The sequence below is a fragment of the Neoarius graeffei genome, chromosome 2 (assembly GCF_027579695.1).
Source record: "Neoarius graeffei isolate fNeoGra1 chromosome 2, fNeoGra1.pri, whole genome shotgun sequence".
Classification (NCBI taxonomy): domain Eukaryota; kingdom Metazoa; phylum Chordata; class Actinopteri; order Siluriformes; family Ariidae; genus Neoarius; species Neoarius graeffei.
In genome coordinates, this window is record NC_083570.1 from 125,754,535 (window position 1) to 125,775,339 (window position 20,805).

The 20,805-nt window shown below is 41.8% G+C and overlaps 1 protein-coding gene across 4 annotated transcripts in view; it reads left to right on the top strand.

Moving 5' to 3' along the window:
• Positions 1–20,805, top strand: part of LOC132882263 (NACHT, LRR and PYD domains-containing protein 12-like) — a 232,484-nt gene that overhangs the window by 209,640 nt on the left and 2,039 nt on the right. For 3 of the 4 annotated variants that reach the window (XM_060915544.1, XM_060915546.1, XM_060915545.1), the window contains 3 exons: positions 7,991–8,164; positions 12,081–12,247; positions 17,062–18,284. The exons of the other annotated variant lie outside the window; for it this stretch is intronic. In XM_060915544.1, coding sequence (XP_060771527.1) covers positions 7,991–8,164; positions 12,081–12,246 — 340 coding nt within the window. In that variant the 3' untranslated portion in view covers position 12,247; positions 17,062–18,284. Of the gene's footprint in view, positions 1–7,990; positions 8,165–12,080; positions 12,248–17,061; positions 18,285–20,805 lie in introns of those variants that run through there. 4 annotated transcript variants of the gene reach the window in all.

Genomic DNA, 20,805 nt, shown 5'->3' on the forward strand with positions numbered 1-20,805 from the left:
TGTGCCTAGTGGTTTTCCCAAGTCACTAGCCATTCAGCCTTTTCACTAGCCACAATTTTGTTGCCAGGAAATCGCAGTTTTTTCTTCACCATGATACGTTAAAGTTAGGAAGATCTAGATTTAATTATGAATGGCAGCGTATAATGTATCTCTACAGTAGCACTCATGTATACAGTGCTGTTAAGGTCGCTCCCTATATGAAAACATGCAACCAATTCAGACAAAAATATACACAGAGTATTCTGTTTATTGAACTCAAATTCAAGCCCCTTACAATATGAAATATCGTATAATATGAAAAATAACATTCAGTACAACTGAAGTGGGGGTGGCACGGTGGTGTAGTGGTTAGCGCTGTTGCCTCACAGCAAGAAGGTCCGGGTTCGAGCCCCGTGGCCGGCAAGGGCCTTTCTGTGTGGAGTTTGCATGTTCTCCCCGTGTCCGCGTGGGTTTCCTCCGGGTGCTCCGGTTTCCCCCACAGTCCAAAGACATGCAGGTTAGGTTAACTGGTGACTCTAAATTGACCGTAGGTGTGAATGTGAGTGTGAATGGTTGTCTGTGTCTATGTGTCAGCCCTGTGATGACCTGGCGACTTGTCCAGGGTGAACCCCGCCTTTCGCCCATAGTCAGCTGGGATAGGCTCCAGCTTGCCTGCGACCCTGTAGAACAGGATAAAGCGGCTACAGATAATGAGAGACAACTGAACTGATTCTAATATTAAAAGTCTAATTCAAAACTTTTATCATTGAAAAACATTTGATGTTTTGATATGCAAGTACTGTGTATTATCAAGTATTATTATGTATTATCTATTAATAGTGTGTGTGTGTGTGAACATGTGTAGAGAGAGACATTAAATGTCCTCATTACATTCATCATCAGATGAGTCTGAATGGTCCATGAAAAATGGTCTTCGTGACCTGAGGCTTCCAGCAGGCTGTAAGTTGATAGCTGGGGCGGATCAACTTCTTTCCAATCGCGTGAACGTTTCTAAACAGCAGCTCCATCCTCTCCAGCTCAGCCAACTTCATGACAGCCAGGGACTGAAAGCAATGCTGTCCTGGAGTGACCAGCCGTCTCCGCCTTTTTTGATGTTATAGTACCGATGTGTGCATTTGACTTTTCGTGGTCCTTTATAGTTTCGAGTTTAAAATTACTGGTGCCTGTCTTTGCCAGAATTTCTACAGTCTTCGCAGTACAGGGTATTTTCGGTTTTGCTATGAATCAGAAACACTTTAATTGCCAGGTGTGCGAACACACACGAGGAACATGACTCCGGTACCACTTAGCTTTCATAGTACAACACATAAAAGCGTACACACAAAACGAACAAACAAACAAAACGCAGGAATGGTGCAATAGTAGGGAATAATAGGAAATACAGAGAGAGAGTCTAACTGCAGTGATCTTCAGGGGAAGATTGTTGCTCCAGCAACGACCTTGAGGCAGTGCTGGCTGGGAGAGCCGAAGATAAGATTGGAATTTGTTTAGGCTTGAAACGGGTAGATGTGGCAGGCTACCCCGCTCATCCATTCTGGTCACTAAAATGATCCATATCTCTCTGCAAAGCCATCAACTTCTCCAATGTGGAATCCACCGAGCGGCTCAAGTTTTTAAATAGCCACAGTCTGAGTGCCGACAGCTCTGCCCACCGCTTCAATCATGTTGGGCAGCTTTATGGGGCTTTGAACAGCTGTCACCGTTTTCTGATTTCCTCGATACACCAGGGCAATGCCTAGTCCAATCAGCAAAAGTCCTGTGATCATGGTTCCGAATAGGTAAATATCCTCAATGTGCTCCTCAGAAAGAACTGCCAGGCACACGACACGACACTTCTCCCAAACGTTCATCGTATATCCAGCTGCGAATGTTCCAGCAGGACAGGCTGGTTCCCCCGAACCCAGGCTTCTCGTCGAGAAGATTGTGTCAATTGCGTGAAGAGACCAGTTTATCAAATCCATGAATTTTGATTTGAAGAACAATGCAGAAAGGGTCTCTCAGACAAGACGAGTCAGCAGAGCAGAAGCAGGAAAGCTCAGGGGAGGAGAGGCAGAGCAATGCGAGATGAGAGGAAAAAAACACCTCCGCATTATGCTCCTATCAGGAGCACTATGTGGAAACATTTAAAAAACCTCAGCGCAGCAGCTTTCCGTGAAAGCACGAAGAAGAATTAACACAACAATTACACAAAACATAGAAAGTACGGGAGAGCGAAGTCCCGAGGCAGCCGTCCGTGGCGCCATCTTGGATGGAAACTATGCCAATCTCGCCCGAACTTCCATTTGTCATTGAACTGTCTTATCTTCCTGTTAGCGTCCAGCTCTGAGGCCCCCACGGTCCGGACCTCAGTCATTTTTAAGAGCTGAAAATACATTTGTACGCTAAATATTCAACTGGATAAAAAATAAAGAATAACATTAAAACGTCTCCGTAAAAAGTGCATTGTAGATGTTAAATGTTGATTCTGTCTTCTGTGTCTGTTTCGTGCGCGTGACTCTGAGACCAAGAACACAAAAGCGAACGAGTGCGCAACTCGGGGGAGGAACGCAGTGCAGGAGACACGGGGTTTCCATGGTAACCATCACTTTCATCAAGCTGTTAAATTTACATTTTCGGAGCAGCGCAGTTATAGCCTGCTTTATTTGTGATTTTAAAAAATAAATCATTCAATAAGCCAAAGCAATAGAATGGAAAGTTTCATCTTATGTTTGCCTTGGGTAACTTTGCCTAAAACATGGTGGTGTGTACTGATTTCTTTCCCAGAATGTTTTGTGTGTCGGTGTAACGGATGCCAGATTGTTAATGTATCTCAGTTCCATAGGCTGCATGGTTAGGGGATCTTCTGTCCTCATTGCTTGGGCCAGATCAAACCATTAAACAGGCTTAAACTATTCTTACTCTTGCCACATACAGGATTTTTTTTTTTCAAAACTGATGCTATTCAGTTCAAACACCATTAAAAGTAATTTCAGGAATAGATCTCTTGTGTGATGTGTAATTCACTCTCTCATTGAAATATGGCGGAAATGTTTCGGCGCGCGCTTTGCGCATCACGGACCTCGGTGATTTTAAAATGCTGCTCTGGCCCTGATCATCTCTGCCCCTTTTTCCCTGAGCAGCAGGGTTTGAAACTCCAGCTATGTGCCGCCACATAGTGCGCTTGTCAGTCGTCAGCAACTTTGTTGCTTCGTTCATTAACCACAGGTTACCGTATCACTGATTTTATCTGAGACATTAACGAACGTTCTAAACAATTCTAACATGTCAGAATGTTTATGCAGGTGCTCATGGGAGTTGTAGGCGTGTAATATTACACTGCAATGCGTTTATTATATCCGATGCCTTCAGAGAAAACTACAATTAAAATATATCGTCATACCACAGAATAAACCACCCGCCAAAGTGGCTAGTGGGACTAAAGTCATTACCCACCAAAGCCCAATTTTACCCGCATTTGGCGGGTGGACGGGTGCTAATGTAAAGCCCTGGCTCTGAATAATAAAGTTAATTTTCCACTCTCATTGTAGGAGCCAAACTTTAATTTAAACTTGCTTTGGTTTAGAGATTCATATTTTTTGCTTTCGATTTACTGGCACTCAGCTTGGAACTTTTATTTTGACGGAGCCTTAGGTCACCTGTTCAGGTAGAAGATGGTGCCCTCCGTGTGCCAGATTGTTAATGTATCTCAGTTCCATAGGCTGCATGGTTAGGGGATCTTTTGTCCTCATTGCTTGGGCCAGATCAAACCATTAAACAAGCTTAAACTATTCTTACTCTTGCCACATACAGGATTTTTTTTTTCAAAACTGATGATATTCAGTTCAAACACCAGGGCTCGACATTAGCACTTGCCCGATGGCCCGCCGGTGTTTTTTACGTCTTTCGTGCCAGTTCGGGCCACTAAATTTGGCCAAACAGTGGCCCGGGTGGGCCAGTACGTTTTCGATACAAATTAAATTTTATTACTCATATTTTACCCAGAATTGTGAAGAAATTGTTCGTAAAATGCACCTTTTCGATACGAGGTCCGCTATCTTTGTTTACGTCATGCTCCGCTCCGCGGCAGGAGTGTGTCGTCTTCGTGCATCGTCGAGATGTTCGGCGCTGTTCGGAAGCGTCATTTTGGTCGAGCGCCAGATCGAGGAGAGAAGGGCTGAGTTTACCAAAGTCTCAGATGACCATCGGGACACACTTAGTGACACCATGGCAGCAGGATGTGCACGCATTCAGGGCTCGACATTAACGGTTGTCTGCTTGTCCGGGACAAGTGAGACTTTATGTCGGACAAGTTCATCATCTCCGTTACTTGTCCGATCGGACAAGTGCCAAAATACACCGATATTCGGGTTACATATCAAATTTATCAGTTTATTCACATGATTTCCGAAGCATCTCACTCGACATATTGTTTTGATGAATCGCCGGATGTTTCTATTCGGAAAGAGCGATGTGCGCATGCGCAATATTCCACTTGCGAAACCGGCCAATACCGCTTCGTGTATTTGAGCTGAAAAGTAAACGGTCGTTTATGATTGGGTTTAATCGTGTCATACACGTGGATTTGTTGACATTTCTGTTGGCGGGATCATTATTCAGCTGTATATTTACGTTGAGTGTGTGGTAAATTCCAAATCTCTGAATTGTTGTTGACGGTGTTCATTATATAGCCGAGCGTGTGGCGGGGTGTGCTGGGCTTGGACTGTGCGCCTGCGTGCGTGTGGATTGACGGAGTGAGGTAGGAGTGGGGAAAGTTATCTATGAAATACCAAGCTGTCAAATGGCTGCTAATTAGGTTACCGGCTGTATTAATTAACTAATTAGTAATGGGAGCTTAGGAATTTGAAACAGGGCTCTATAATTTAGATATAATTATGGATTATTTGAAATTATCTTTTTTTGACCGTTAAATACCATACAGGAGCCACACTGAATAATTAAACAACAACAATTAATCAGTGGAGGATATATATTCATAATTAATAATTTAAAAATGAAAATATGTATAATTTTAATTTTCTGTTTTTCAATTTCTCAAAATAAATGAATGATTGATGGAGTCCAATTGATGGAGCAGAACTCAAGGGCTGATAGATGAAGATGAATAGAAACTTTATTTGTATCCATTCATCTGTGAGTCAGTAGAGGTGTGGAGGTTTTCATAAGATATATTATCTTGTCATTTGATAACTAGATTTCAGTGTATAATAATCAGTGATTTACAGTATTAATCAGTCAATTTTGTTATCAGTTGTTTTTATTTGTAGCATTGTTGTTATTTGTTTCTCTTGTCCAAACTAGTGATATCTCATCAAGTCATAAATTTTATGATAATGTTAGTTTTTGTGATATTTGTTGCTGAACTGCAGAGTACTGATCTGTGTATATATAATGGTTAGTGTTTCTGGATCTCATAGTATACTTATTTTGTTCTTAAAATTTTATGTTCATAATTTCTATTCTATTGGGATATATTGCTTCTGAACTTCAGCAGAATAATTGGTGAATTATGGTATCAATCAGTCTGTTTTACTATATTTTTGAACTTTTGCCTCAGTATATCAAGTATTGATTACTTTTGATTCATAGATATTATGCATATGTTGTGAATTTGGAAACAAATGCCATAAAGATTGGGTTACAAATAGTTTTGTGGGGTTTTTTTTCTCAAATATTTCTTCGGACAAGTCAACTTCACATTCGGACAAGTAAATTTCCTTTCAACTTGCCCGACAGGACAAGCGGTTTCAAAAGTTAACGTAGAGCCCTGCCATTTTAGACGAGAGTGTGGAAGAGGAAAGCTATTGCACTAAACTATAAACCTTAAATTGACTTTATTGCTATTTCAGTGCAGTGCACATTTTCAGAAGCAAAACGTTTTATATATTTATTTCAATTTGATTTGACTGTTTTTGAGTCCATTGCTGGTAATTTGGACCGAGTTACTGTCTTTTGTCGGTATTGTTTTCAGGTACAAAATAAAAATATAAGTTGTGATAATCTTGAGAAGGCTCTTTTTAATTTTAGGGGGCGGTCATTATTTATGGGGGAGGGGGCTATGAATTTATGGGGGGGTCATGAAAAAGTGACACTACTTTGTACGGAGATGAGGAGATTATTGCCTCCTACAAAGATGTGGCTTGGGGATATTCTGCAAAAATGTTCAGCCTCGCTGCGCTCGGCAACAACATGTTCCCCTAAAGTCTACTTTTCTAGCCAAAAATCAATGACATAGTGTATTATGAACTGTATGAAATGTGGTGGCCTGAATGCGGGTACCGAGCGTATTCGGGCCACCACATTTTCCATTTGGGCCAGTAACTTTTCAATTCCACTGGCCCAATGGGCCACCAGTGGTAAATGCTTAATGTCTAGGCCTGAACACCATTAAAAGTAATTTCAGGAATAGATCTCTTGTGTGATGTGTAATTCACCCTCTCATTGAAATATGGCGGAAATGTTTCGGCACGCGGTTTGCGCATCACGGACCTCGGTGATTTTAAAATGCTGCTCCGGCCCTGATCATCTCTGCCCCTTTTTCCCTGAGCAGCAGGGTTTGAAACTCCAGCTATACGCTGCCACATAGTGCGCTTGTCAGTCGTCAGCAACTTTGTTGCTTTGTTCATTAGCCGCAGGTTACCGTATCACTGATTTTATCTGAGCCGTTAACGAACGTTCTAAACAATTCTAACATGTTGTCAGAATGTTTATGCAGGTGCTCATGGGAGTTGTAGGCGTGTAATATTACACTGCAATGCGTTTATTATATCAGATGCCTTCAGAGAAAACTACAATTAAAATATATTGTCATACCACAGAATAAACCACCCGCCAAAGTGGCTAGTGGGACTAAAGTCATTACCCGCCAAAGCCCAATTTTACCCGCATTTGGCGGGTGGGCGGGTGCTAATGTAAAGCCCTGGTTCTGAATAATAAAGTTAATTTTCCACACTCATTGTAGGAGCCAAACTTTAATTTAAACTTGCTTTGGTTTAGAGATTCATATTTTTTGCTTTCGATTTACTGGCACTCAGCTTGGAACTTTTATTTTGACGGAGCCTTAGGTCACCTGTTCAGGTAGAAGATGGTGCCCTCCGTGTGCTCAGTCGAGTCTCAGTTAGACAATGGAAGATGCTGGAGACCAGTAGTTGTGGGGTTTTATTTATTTATTTATTTAAACCGCTTCAAAGCTATGCGTGAACAATTAGACTTAAAGGAGAACTGAAGTCATTTTTAAACTTGCTTTATTTCTTAACGTGTTATTCAGTTACATTTTCGGTTTTAGTAACCTTATATCGTGACTCATATTGGCAACTAATTGCAATTAAATATTATACTTATCGGCCTATTCGGTTTTTGTAGGCCGTGATGTGGTTCGTTTTAGGTAAACAAAGCAAACATTTAAAACGAAACAACTCTTTATTCCTTTCAGAAAACTGAAAGATTGGTTCTCGGTATGGCCATGGGTGCGTTCATTCCCCAGAAGAACCGCCTCCTTCCATTCTGCCATCAACTGATCGTGTTCAAATAATGCTGTGGAGAAATCACTGAACTTGATTTTATCCAGTCTACGGCTGTGACGTGACCCTCGTGATTACTGACAGACTGTCTCAGTGTCACCTGCGAATAAACAATCACGTTTTAGAAAAGAAATGAAAAAACCATCCAATTTCAAAGCCGCTTCATAGTAACGAGTAACGAGGACCCTGATAGAAATGTAGTGGAGTAAAAAGTACGATATTTGTCTTTCAAATGTAGTGAAGTTAGTCATAAGTTTCCAAAAAAAATACTTAAGTAAAGTACCGATACTCAAAAAGTGGACTTCAGTACAGAACTCAGGTAAATGTACTTCATTACTGTCCACCTCTGGAGATAAGCGCGTAACAACTAAACAGCATCCAAAGTGTTTTGACTTTGTTAGACCACTACACTCATCATCTTTAAAGTCAGTATTAAATCTGTTGATGAAGTGTGTGTCATTGTGTCTCTGCAGGTTGCGGCGGTGTGGTGTCTCAGATGAAGGCTGTGCTGCTCTGAGTTCAGCTCTGAGATCAAACCCCTCACACCTGAGAGACCTGGATCTGACCCGTAATAATCTGGGAGACTCAGGAGTGAAGCGTCTCTGTGCTGGACTGGAGAATCCTCACTGTAAACTGGAGACACTGGGGTAAGATCATCTCTCTGAGAGTCACATGACCTGCTCCTCAGTAAGACCCATTCTCTAATAGTGAGACTGAAGCAGAGGTTTTAGCTTCATCATCAGTGTCCTGAGGAGGAAGATTGTTTCTGTTCACTGCACACTGATGATTTGTCACAGAGTCTTTGGGTCAGATGGACGTATGTGAGAAGCTGCAGCACAAAACGGGACTTGATCCGACTGCGATGTGTCTGAACTCACTGTGAAATTTACTACAACACTGTAACGAATCCCACAAACTGCACCTGAGACTCAAACTAACTGCCCTCTGTGTGAGCAGCAGTGACATGGTGGAAATGATCTCGGGAATACAAAATTTGAAAACTAAAATGAGACGTTAATGCCAAAGAATTGATTAGAAGCCAATTTTTTTAAATTAAAAAAAAAATTAAAGAAAAATGTAAATGGGGCCGTCCATAGTAACCGTCTTTTTGTCGATTTTTGAATAATTCAAATAATGTAATATAGTAATAAATATAGCCACTAGCAGCGATCATCGGGATCCAAGCAATAAGGGGCCAAGTGAGACCACACCCGATTTTAAATTTCTTACTTAAGAGGTTCTTAAAGCGAGACGGCCTTTCGATTTCATAAAATCTGTGAAATTTAGTTGCGTCTGAAATGTGGTGATTGTGATATCTGTTTATTTCTGTAATATCTCACAAAATATCAGGCCATTCTGGGGCTGGGAAGTTATTTAATTTGAGGGGATTAAAGCAAATAATGTGCATGAAATCGCTCGCTTCATGCAGTCAAGCAGACAGAGGAAGTCCGTGTGCGCATGCGCAGGTTTACCACCTTCTTCTTCTTTTGGGTTTTATGGCAGCTGGCATCCACAGTGTTGCATTACTGCCATCTACAGGTTTCCCTTTGAGCGTGCACTGACAGTTCCATCATTCTGTTGCTAAACGAACAGCTGATCACACTGAGTGCCCATATTTATTAGTTTGGTCCTGCGTTTCCTTTCCTTCGTATATAACATAACGTCTTTTTCTTCTTGCTTTCTGTTACTGTAGTCGCTCTTTCACGTTTCATTCACACACTCACGTCCTCCATTTTTCTCTCCTGTTTCAAATTAGTATCCCACAATGCCTTGCATGAACGGGGAAAGCTCACCATGTGACGGTATCTTGAATTGGGTCATGGTGAAACAGGAAAAAATAGCAGAGAATTTAGGGCCATGTGGCTAAAGGCACTCTACCTTTAAGATATTACAATATTTCAGTTTTAGCGCCCCCTGTGGACAAAACGCGATGGTTAATAATGAAAATCGAGACGACTGCAGTCAGTACTATCTCTCTGAAACGATCAAACATTTAGATTCTACCAGCAGATTGCGCTCCATCCAAAAGCTGAAATATGCAGGCATCACAGAGCCATGTAATCGGCACGGTGGTGTAGCGGTTAGCGCTGTCGCCTCACAGCAAGAAGGTCGTGGGTTCGAGCCCCGTGGCTGGCGAGGGCTTTTCTGTGTGGAGTTTGCATGTTCTCCCCGTGTCTGCGTGGGTTTCCTCCGGGTGCTCCGGTTTCCCCCACAGTCCAAAGACATGCAGGTTAGGTTAATATGGGACGGCCTTGAGCGAGGCACCGAACTCCCAACTGCTCCCCGGGTGCTGTTAGCATGGTGTGATGAATAAAGTTGTTTTCTTTCTTAATTTACCCATAATTTTTTTTCCTGTGTGTGTGTGTGCATGCGTGCGTGCTCGCTGATTTGTTCACTTGTGTGCATGTGTTCGCTGCTTCAGATAAATGCAGAGGAGAAATTTTGCTCTGTAACTTCTATAAGTTTATCTGTAGATGTTTACTGAATTGGGCTCACAATCACTCGTGTACACTTGTGCCGCTCGTCAAACGCAAAGCTTAAACATGGCCACATAAACAAATCCACAGTTAGGATTACGCCATGTGAAAGGCCCCGATAAACCAAGTTTGGTGCCTGTGTGAGTTACAGTTTTCTGTCCACTTACTTTTAGGAGATTATTATTATTATTATTATTATTATAAGAAAACCAACAGGGTTCCTACAGTTTTGCTCCATGGGCCCCTAGTAATATAGTAATAAAAGAATAAAGTAGTAAATATTCTCTCAGGACGTCTCCGTCTCGCTGCTCTGAACAGGGTTGCCAGATCTACGTTACAGAAGCAGCTCAGTGGATCAGCAAGATTAAACCCATGCAGTTTCCCTCAGTAGTGCTTTCACTAAAATCATCTCCTATTCCACATTTAGTCATAAATACAGACTGTCTGTGAGTAAACCCACTGACTCCGTTCCATTCATACAGTAACCCAGAGCTAAAGTGGAGAACAGCATCAATAGGTGTGTGTGAGAGGAGATCACAGGCCACGACCACTACGCTCTGTTTTATTCTACAGATATGATTAACATCAGGTTCACAAACATCACCAATCCATGGGAAAACACACACACACACACACAGAACTGTAGAGAAGAAGAATTCTTTTCTGAAATTAGAACTCTACCTGAAATAGCAATTCCTTGCAACAGATATTGCCACGTGAGGTTGATGAGGTTCCCGACACACAATCCAGTTAAGCACTCACAGAAAGTTCAATGAAATGAGATGGTGGTTTATTCCATTAAGACAATTCCGGTTTACTTTACGGTTGCGAACAAAGGATCAAAAAGGGAAACTAAAGTAAAGCTCTGTTAGTTTAGTCGGTTATTCCAATGCATTCGGCTTATTGCGGTCGGAAAACTATTCCGCCTCGTCATGTACCTTACCCCTGATTCAAAGGACTAATTAAAGCTTGCAGTTACGCGCCACACCGGCACGTCAAGGGGAGTGGCTACATACCACATGGCAGGTAAGGCAATCAGGTAAGTATCTAACATAATTCTAACATAATTCCTTTTACAGGTTACCAAACTAAATAATATAGAAACAACAAATACTAAGTCATACAGCAACCTAAATATGGCTCCTACACTACCATACATTGAAAAATGCACCAATTTGAACATAACAGGTGATTTAAAAATCTATATTTCACTACTTGTGTTTGCAGAAACATTTTTGAAGCCTTTGACATGACCTGGTTTTCTGCGTTCATTAATAATAAAACATGGTCTAATCTTCATCCAAGTCAGAAGAGTCGACAAACCCATTCTGTCTAAAGAAAACACACTCGCACTTGTTCTTGTCAGTCCTGAATAAACCATTTAAACATCCACACTCTGGGTTTTAAAGTGTGTGACCCTCTCTGATAACGACTTCTCCAAAAGCTAATGAGAGTCCGACCCTGTTCTATAAAATACACACACAGTCTGATTACTGACCGTCTGATCTTCTCAGGAAAGAGCTGTTCATGTGAACTCTGATTAAAGAGAGATTTTGTAGAGATGTGTGAAGCAGGAAAACGTGACTAAAACAGCGTTTGTAAAGAGCGAGTGTGTGTGACTCGGTCCACAGGAAGATAAATTGTCTCCAAACAGAGCAGATTCAGTGCTGTTGCTCCTCTGCCTAAGATCGAGGCATCCTGCAAAAATCACTCCAAGAGCACAGCATGGAATACTGAAGGAGGAGAAAGAGAAAGCAAAGGAGAGCAGAACAGCTGCAGAAATCTCTAGAACTCACTAAAGTCTCTGTTCATGTGTCCACTGGAAGAAACAACACTGAACAATAAAACTGTTCTAAATTACAGAGAAAGTCTGTTTAACAAAACCAATGAAAATCATTTCCATCCAACACTAATCAGGTATTCTTCTACAGACTGAACGATTATGGACCGATATTCTCTCTCTCTCTCTCTCTCTCACACACACACACACACACACACACACACACACCTCGAATTTAAAGACGCGAAGTGAATCTTGATGATCATAAACTGAGACAGTGAAGTGTGTGTCATTGTGTCTCTGCAGGTTGTATAATTGTGGTGTCTCAGATGAAGGCTGTGCTGCTCTCGCTTCAGCTCTGAGATCAAACCCCTCACACCTGAGAGAACTGGATCTGTTTGGGAATGAAATCGGAGACTCAGGAGAGAATCTGCTCTTAAGGATGATGAACATTACAAACTCCAGACACTGATGTGAGTAATGACTTTTTTAGTTCAATGTTGGGGAAGAAGAAAAATCTTTTAACCTCGTTATCATTTTTGTTTAATTTCAGTAAAGATCACATGACCAGGCCATGAAATGAAACCAGTTTTAGAAATTTTCACTGTGTTCTATTTAATCAGATGTGGGTTTTTTTCCTTCTCACAATTACCTTTAATGTTGTTTAGTGGTCAAGTCAACTTTATTGTCAAATATGCTCTACATGCTCGACATACAGCACAGATGAAATATCAGTCCTCTCTGACCCACGGTGCAAACAGGCAATGCAATAAATAAAAATAGAATAATTGAAAAAAAAAACCCAATATAAACAGTATAAACACACTAGATAGGAACTAGACATAGACTAAACACTCAAACAATATAAACAGTATAAATAAACAGTATAAACACTAGATAAGAACAAGACAGACTAAACACTCAGACAATATAAACACTCTAGATATGAACTAGACAGACTAAACACTCATATATATATATATATATATATATATATATATATATATATATATATATATATATATATATATATATATATATACACACACACACATAAATTGGTTCAAATAACCAAACACTCAAGGGCACTTGAGGTATAGCACAGGGATGAGAATTTTCCGCAGAATTCCGAGTTTTTCCCACTGAAAATGTCATTTTTGTGAAACGTGTAAATCCGTTGAGAAATTTTTTTTTTTGGGGGGGGGGTCGGCAAGAGGCTTGTGGTGGCACAAGCAGGCAGGACCGACCGCCCGCAGCATTTGTTGCGAGTGCAGGGAAAGGCCTACCGGCATTCTAGTAACATGTGTTTGGCTCCGCTCATATGTAAAACGCATCACACGGTCTAGGAAACACACGTACAAACCGGTTATTTCTAGCGTCAAGTTTATTTAGTTCTAGCATTTTTATAACACAAAACAGTTTTCAGTAACTCGTCACACGAACTCCACACACTTCCTGTTTGTTGTGAGAAACCGAGGGACTGTACCATTGGCTTGTTATGGAGGGGTTTCACGGGTGTTTGGTAGAACGGACTATTTTAACGGGGGTGTTTTACTGGTGTTGGGGAAACATGTATTTTACTGTGCACTGAAGGGTTTTTGGTTAATGAAAATTATTTTGGATGTTTGTATATTTTGTGTTTGTTTCTTTAAATTGTTATTTTGTATTTAGGATGTTATTATTTAGTTGATTGATTAATTTTGCAATTTGGGCTCAAGTGTGGGTGGGGCTGCGGGTATGTAAGCTCTGCAGTAGCTCCAGAGCCTCAGTTGTGGTTGGAGCGTCTTGTTTGAAGGTGCTGTGGTTTGGCTGACTAAGGCTACGTTCACACTGCAGGCTGAAGTGACTCAAATCCGATCTTTTCGCCCATATGTGACCTGTATCCGATCTTTTATTGACAATATGAACGACACAGATCCGATTTTTTCAAATCCGACCCAGGCCGTTTGGATATGTGGTCCTAATTCCGATCCCTATCCGATCTTTTCATATGCGACTTCAGTCTGAACCGCCAGGTCGCATTCATCCGACTTACACGTAATCAACAAGCCACAAACGTCACTATTCTGAGCTGAAGTAGGCGGCGGGTCTCTCAAAAAAAGTTACAACAATATGGCGCATAATCACGGGCGCAGATAGAGGGTGGGACGGGTGGGATTTGTCCCACCCAGATTTAAATTAACTTCGCTCGGTCCCCCCCACTTATAGGGAGGAAAAAACGTCTATGCTGTCTTTCTTTGCATAAGGCAAACCTCACGGAAAAATCAAAAGACTAATTACCATTTGGTTTATTGAGGTGCACAGCAGTGTATACATAGTTGCAACAACTCACAAACAAAACAAAGACTGATATTTGGTTGGTTGAGCTGCGCAGACTGCACAGGTTGCGAGCTCGTGCTTGGTTGCTATGGTAACCCACAACAAGTTTGACAGGCATATCGGGGTTGGGGTTGGTTTGCTGGCAGCTTTGTCCCTCCCAGTTCAAAAAACGTATCTGCGCCCCTGCGCATGATGTCAATGCGAGGGACGCTTCGGGCTGTGAAGGTTCTGAATCTTCTCAATGGAAGGACGCAGAGGTTAGGGAGCTGATTTCCATTTGGGGGGATGCAGCTATTCAAGCTAGATTGGATGAGTCATACCGCAACCGGGCGGTTTTACTTCCGTAAACACTGGCCATGCTCACTGCATGTGATGTCGTCGTATCCTGCAATGTGCATGCGGAACACTTTTAGGTCGCTTTTCGTTCATACTGAGGATCACATACAAGTCGCATATATTTGTTAATGTGAACGACCTCACAAAAAAATCGAAATTGAGCATTAAGCCTTGCAGTGTGAACGTAGCGTAATAGTTTTGTTCAGGGTCTTTTTTGATTTAGTCTGGCAAACTTGAAGCCTCTTTATTTTTGTTTTCTTATTTTGTTTGTGGGGCGGCACGGTGGTGTAGTGGTTAGCGCTGTCGCCTCACAGGTCTGGGTTCGAGCCCCGGGGCCGGCGAGGGCCTTTCTGTGTGGTGTTTGCATGTTCTCCCCGTGTCCGCGTGGGTTTCCTCCGGGTGCTCCGGTTTCCCCCACAGTCCAAAGACATGCAGGTTAGGTTAACTGGTGACTCTAAATTGAGCGTAGGTGTGAATGTGAGTGTAAATGGTTGTCTGTGTCTATGTGTCAGCCCTGTGATGACCTGGCGACTTGTCCAGGGTGAACCCCGCCTTTCGCCCGTAGTCAGCTGGGATAGGATCCAGCTTGCCTGCGACCCTGTAGAAGGATAAAGCGGCTACAGATAATGAGATGAGATGAGATTTTGTTTGTATAGTTTTCTTTTTGACAGTTTGAATCTTTGGTTGGTGCACTGTAAATATTTGCACTATTTTAAGAAAAGTTTTGAAAATAGAAAAAATATATTTTTGGAGGAAGAAGTTTTCCGGCTCTCTGTCTGCTCCACTGCCGTCCATCCTTGCAACAAGTTTATAAACGTTTTAAACCATCATTGAATTTGAAATCATATATAAGTATGTGTGGGAAAGGGGGATTGTGAATTGGGCAGATGCCCCCTAGACCGGCCAGGCATTTCAGAGTTTTTTTAAATGTCCCATTCTCATCCCTGATAGCAGGTAAACATGAAACAAGCAGTGTAAACAAACTAGCAGCTGTTAAGGTGAGGTAGTGCGGAATAGTGCAAATGAGCGAGGTAAAGTGAGATGTGCGGTCCCTGAGTTCAGTGCGTTAATGAACGATGAGGTGTGTGTGTGTTGGGGGGGGGCTGTGAGGGTGACATGTCAGATGCTGAAGGGGGGGCAGGGGTATGAAGGTAGGATGGTGCCATATATCCGAAGAAGAGCAGACTATGATTTGCACTTGTAAAACCCGTAATTCGCAACTTGTGAATGCGCATCTCAGAGTTTGTAAGTGTAACTTCAGATCCACACATCTGCAAAAAGCAAACTGCAAGCATATTTCACAACTTGTGAAAGCGCATCTTCGAATTTGCACTTGTAACTTCAGATCTGCAAAGCTGCACAACAGGATTTGCATGTGCAGGTTCCTATTTGCTCGCTCAGTTGCGTCATCCTTCTCACGTGATTTTTGGCACAATTCACTCGGATGGATTTGAAGGAAACGATTTGCGCGCAGAGACCAGGAATGCCTGTTCTACCACTTTTGTCCAGGAGGTGGCAGTGTGGTTATTGGCCATGCAAAGTCGTATATAGGGAATAATATCTCAATAAACGGCTCTGTGTGGCCATGAATCTTGGTCTGCGACACGGCGCCACGAAAGCATGGAGGGAAGAGGTGTTCAACAACGTGTAAATAACATTATGGTTTAAATGTCTTATAGTTAACTAACTCTGTAATATACACGGTTAGTGAAATTATCCTATTTGAGGTAATGTGCACGTAAAAGCAGCCTTGAAGAATGAGGTAATTAGGCTATCTTGACAGGCTAAGTTGGCTAACTATATTGTAATACACATGTAGTAACATTTACAGTTAGCGAAATTATCCTAATAGAGGAAATTTGCGAGCGATACAGCTTGAAGAGTATAGGTAGTTATCTTGAGAAGCTACATTAGCTAACTGTATATAGTAGGCTAACGTTTCACAGCAGTGGCGAGCTGACCATCGGGACCACTCCTGGTGGCCTGACAGTTAGCCTGATTTAAACAGTCAACTTCACCAGCAATAATATAGTAAGCAATTAAACACACCTATGACAATGGGCAACATTGGATTGTGGTATATTAAAACGCGCTGCCTGTCTTTGGGCTGCACAGAGTATCCGCCTCCACTGAGAGAGGAGAGGAGAGGAGCAGTATTATTTTTTCCTGAGTGCTGCAGTGACTATTGGCGGCTTTCCCTCCTGTTTTTCAGGAAAAAAACGATATTCAAACAGAGAACTTAATTGACATAAGGAGAGACCATTTTTAAATCTATTTTGTACATCATTTTCCCCTAGACATATAAACATGTTTATACGACTATGGTTTTTCGATATTTTCTCCGCTGTCCATGATTTGTCAGTCAATAGTTATTTGGCTACCGGTACTTTACTACTGTTATTGTTACCATTCATAAGCGCATTGATATGGAACGGTGATTACTTTTTTGGGGACTACTTCAAAGGTAGGCCATTTATATGACGTTAATGGCCACCCCATCAGCCAATCAAGGAAGAGGATCCCATTGTTAAGGGAGATAAAAGTGCAGTAACTGATACAGAACCTATGTATGTTTGCTAAGTGCCTTTCATGTATAGTACAATAACAATGGAAAATTGTCTTTTATTTACAGGCACTGTTGCGTCATGTCCTTCAAAGACTGCTTACACGCCTGGAACATGTCCTGCAACAGCCACACCTGGACATGGACTTCATGCAGTTTGTATGTTGTCAGGAGAGAGTTTTTCTCAGTGCCATAGCAGGTCAAGTCACTATTCCAGCAGAGGTAATTGCAGGAATAGATGAACTGGACCGTGCGATCAACACTGAGATTGATCAAGAAAAAGTAACAGCATTGAGTATGGAGCAAGGTGCAAGAGGGCGCCCAAAGACACTCATTTCTGACGAGCAAATAAGCAGCCTGTTGGAGTTGTCGTTCCCTGTACCGACAATTGCTGATTTACTTGGGGTGTCCATCAGAACAGTGCGTCGGCGGATGGAGGAGTTCAACCTTAGTGTTAGGGCCTCCTACAGCCAGGGCCGTAACCAGGATTTTTCAAATCCCGAGGTCAAACATCGCGATACATCTTATTTGCCAAAAAAAAAAAAGTCCTAATATGGTGACTTTTCATACATTTTGGAAACGAGTCAAAATCACAAGCCCAACAAGATGAACATGTAGGTGAACATGTTTATTTTAACAATTTCAAAACTGCACGATCACAAAAGTATTGTGTGTGTGTGTGTGTGTGTGTGCGTGAGTGAGTGTGGGTGAGTGAGTGAGAGTTTGAGTGAGTGATGGAGTGTGAGAGTGAGTGAGAATGAGAGTGAGTGAGTGAGTGTGAGTGAGTGAGAATGAGAGTGTGAGTGTGGGTGTGAGTGAGAGTTTGAGTGAGTGATGGAGTGAGAGTGAGAGTGTGAATGAGTGAGAATGAGAGTGTGAGTGAGTGAGTTAGTGTGAGTGAGAATGAGTGAGTGAGTGAGTGAGAGAGTGTGAGTGAGTGAGAGAGAATGAGTGAGTGAGTGAGAGAGTGTGAGTGAATGAGTGAGTGAGAGTGACAACGCAATCTAGCCGAGCCTGAATGGACTTCAGCTGCTTTTTAAAAAATATATGCCTTTTCAATAGCAAAATACTAGACGGTTATTGGACAAAACCGACTAAAACGCTACATTCGGAGACTGAGCCTCACTGGAGATGGGAGTCAATAAGAGGGGCGGGGCAAGACTTCCCGAGAGGAGGCTCATCTCCAGCTGCTGATCGGAGGAGGAGCTGTGAACGCGGCTGGGCTCTTCATGATTGACAGAAAGCAGTCAGAGGCGGTACATCATGTTGTAAATAAAATGTGAACATAACAAGTTTGCTACCCGTTTTCATTTCCGTTCGAAAATACAACCAATGATCAAAACAATAGTGTCTTGTGTTCACGTTAGCCTATAGTCTGGTAAGTTAGCAAAATAGCTCAAGTCTCGTCAGTAGCTACCCAATAACTTCATAAACAACAGGTCACGACTGTCCAGCCTTTTCTGATCTGAAACACACCAAATCAAATCGAGAGAGAGAATAAAAGAGTTTGTGCCGCCTGGAAAACGAAAATCCTATCTAGCTAAGTGGCTTCGACTGTTGTTGCTTGAAATGCTAATTAAAATTGCACTGTTAATGATCATAAGCATTCCGGCACATAACTGTCAGTCACTGGCAAAATTAACTCCCCTTCTTCCCTCTTTCTTTTTCTCTCACTTGTTGACTTTCCAGAGCGGAGTTTGTTTTGTTTTAGTGTAGTAGACTTCTTCATCTTATGTCAATTTTCAGATTCCACGACTAATTGACAAACTGACTGGCTGCGGAGTCGGACCTTGATGAGAACACTTCTCAGCTCTTGTGTATCCCGTGGTGCTTAGCTGACTATCGCGAGGCTGCCGAATATGAAATGTTTCCAATGTCGGATATTTCAGCTTCGTTTAAAAATGATTATGTGGACTTTATTTCTAGACAAACAAATGAGAACAGGGGGATGCAAGCTGAATTTAGAATTTTCCACCGATCAAAGTCACAACGATTTTCATCATATATTAATTTCACATTTCTGAGTGAAAAAAAAAAAATACCGTGGGAAAAAAATGCCGAGGACATGACCTCGGTGTCCTCAATGGTAGTTACGGCCCTGCCTACAGCAACCTCTCAAATGAGCAGCTTGATGGGATTGTGTCTGAGATTAAAACCAGGATGCCACATGCAGGATACCGCATGATGAAAGGGGCATTGGAGGCAGAAGGACACAAAGTGCAGTGGGATCGTATCCGAGCATCACTGCATAGGGTGGACACCCTTGGTGTGTATTCCCGCATGATAAACCTTGGGTGTGTGGTGAGACGGAGCTACTTTGTTCCGAGCCCAAGGTTTCTCATGCATATTGACACCAATCACAAACTGATCAGGTTAGTTTTTTTTGTTTAATCATGCCTGATGTTTAATTAAAAGTGGTGATATTCACAACCACCGAACTAAAGGAGTTTACATAACTGTGTGGAAGATAGTCAAAGGAGTTAAGTTGTAAGCAACTGGACTTCTTGTTGGAGCTTGAAGACCGTTCACCTTTTATCCCAAAGGCTTTTTCAGTTCTGGCCTGATGTTTGAAAACCAGGAATTATATCTCTGGATCACTGGAGGTGTAAACCACACCCCTCATTCCATGACAAAGGGTCACATAAGTCACCCGTCAAGGTGTGAATTGGAGTGAGATATAACTCCTGGTTTCCAACATCAGGCCAGAACTGAAGAATCCTTTTGGATAAAAGGTGAAATGTCTTCAAGCTCCAACAAGAAGTCCAGTTGCTTACAACTTAACTCCTTTGACTACCATGACCTGGATGAATGAGAATCTACACAGACAGCTATAAGGTGCAATTTGCCATTCTGGCAAATGGATTTTTGTATTGTTCCACAGTCAAATTATGACACTCCTTTCTGTGCTCTTGAGACTGAAATAATGTACTGTTCTAAACCAGTTTTCCAACATAAAGATTTTTTTAGATTGGAGAAGAAGACTGCACCTTTTTAAAATATACATTTTATCCCAAGATAGTGAACAAGTGTTTCACATGGGATCATGACTTTGTTTTAATATCACTTTCAGGTGCTAAACATTCCCCTGCTTGACTGGGAAAGCAGTGGACTGAGAACAGATCCAAACCCTGGGGTTACTGTGCCTTCAATTGCTTGCCCTTTGAGCAGTGCACAAATGGAGGAGTTGAAACAAAGGGTCAATCCAACGGCTCCATCTTTGTCCTTTGGCACAGACCAGTACCTGGCAACTCTGCAAGTGGTGCAGAATATGATTGCAAGTTAAAATATTGTAGTTACCACAATGTTAATGTCCACTTTTGTTACTTAAATAAATAAACATGCTGATGTTTTACAGTGCTTTTAATGTTTTTTTTCCCTTCTTCACTTTTTAGATGTTGACACACTTAACAGGCAGTGCTTCTACAAAGACAAAAACAGTCATTCCAGAGAACCTAAACCTTAAAAAAATTGAATGAAATTACATGAAAGGTTGCATATACTGTAGAAAGTCAATCAAAATAACTTTATGCCTGTGTCACTTGTTATATGAGCCCAAATCCAGTGTTGCTTGTTTTGATGCACGCCTCTAGGTCCTTTTGAAACTGCCTGAAATCAGTGTAATGAGTGGGAAGACGGAGTGTTTCAAAACAAGTTGCTGCTCTTGGGTACTTTGATGAAGTCATCGTGACAATGAGTTCACGGGGCAAGACCTCCCATCCAGTCCAAAAACGCAGCAGTTCTTTCCGGTCATTGCTGGATGCTGCAGGTGAAAGACCAGATGTCTGTTGACCATACTTTACAAAATGATGGATT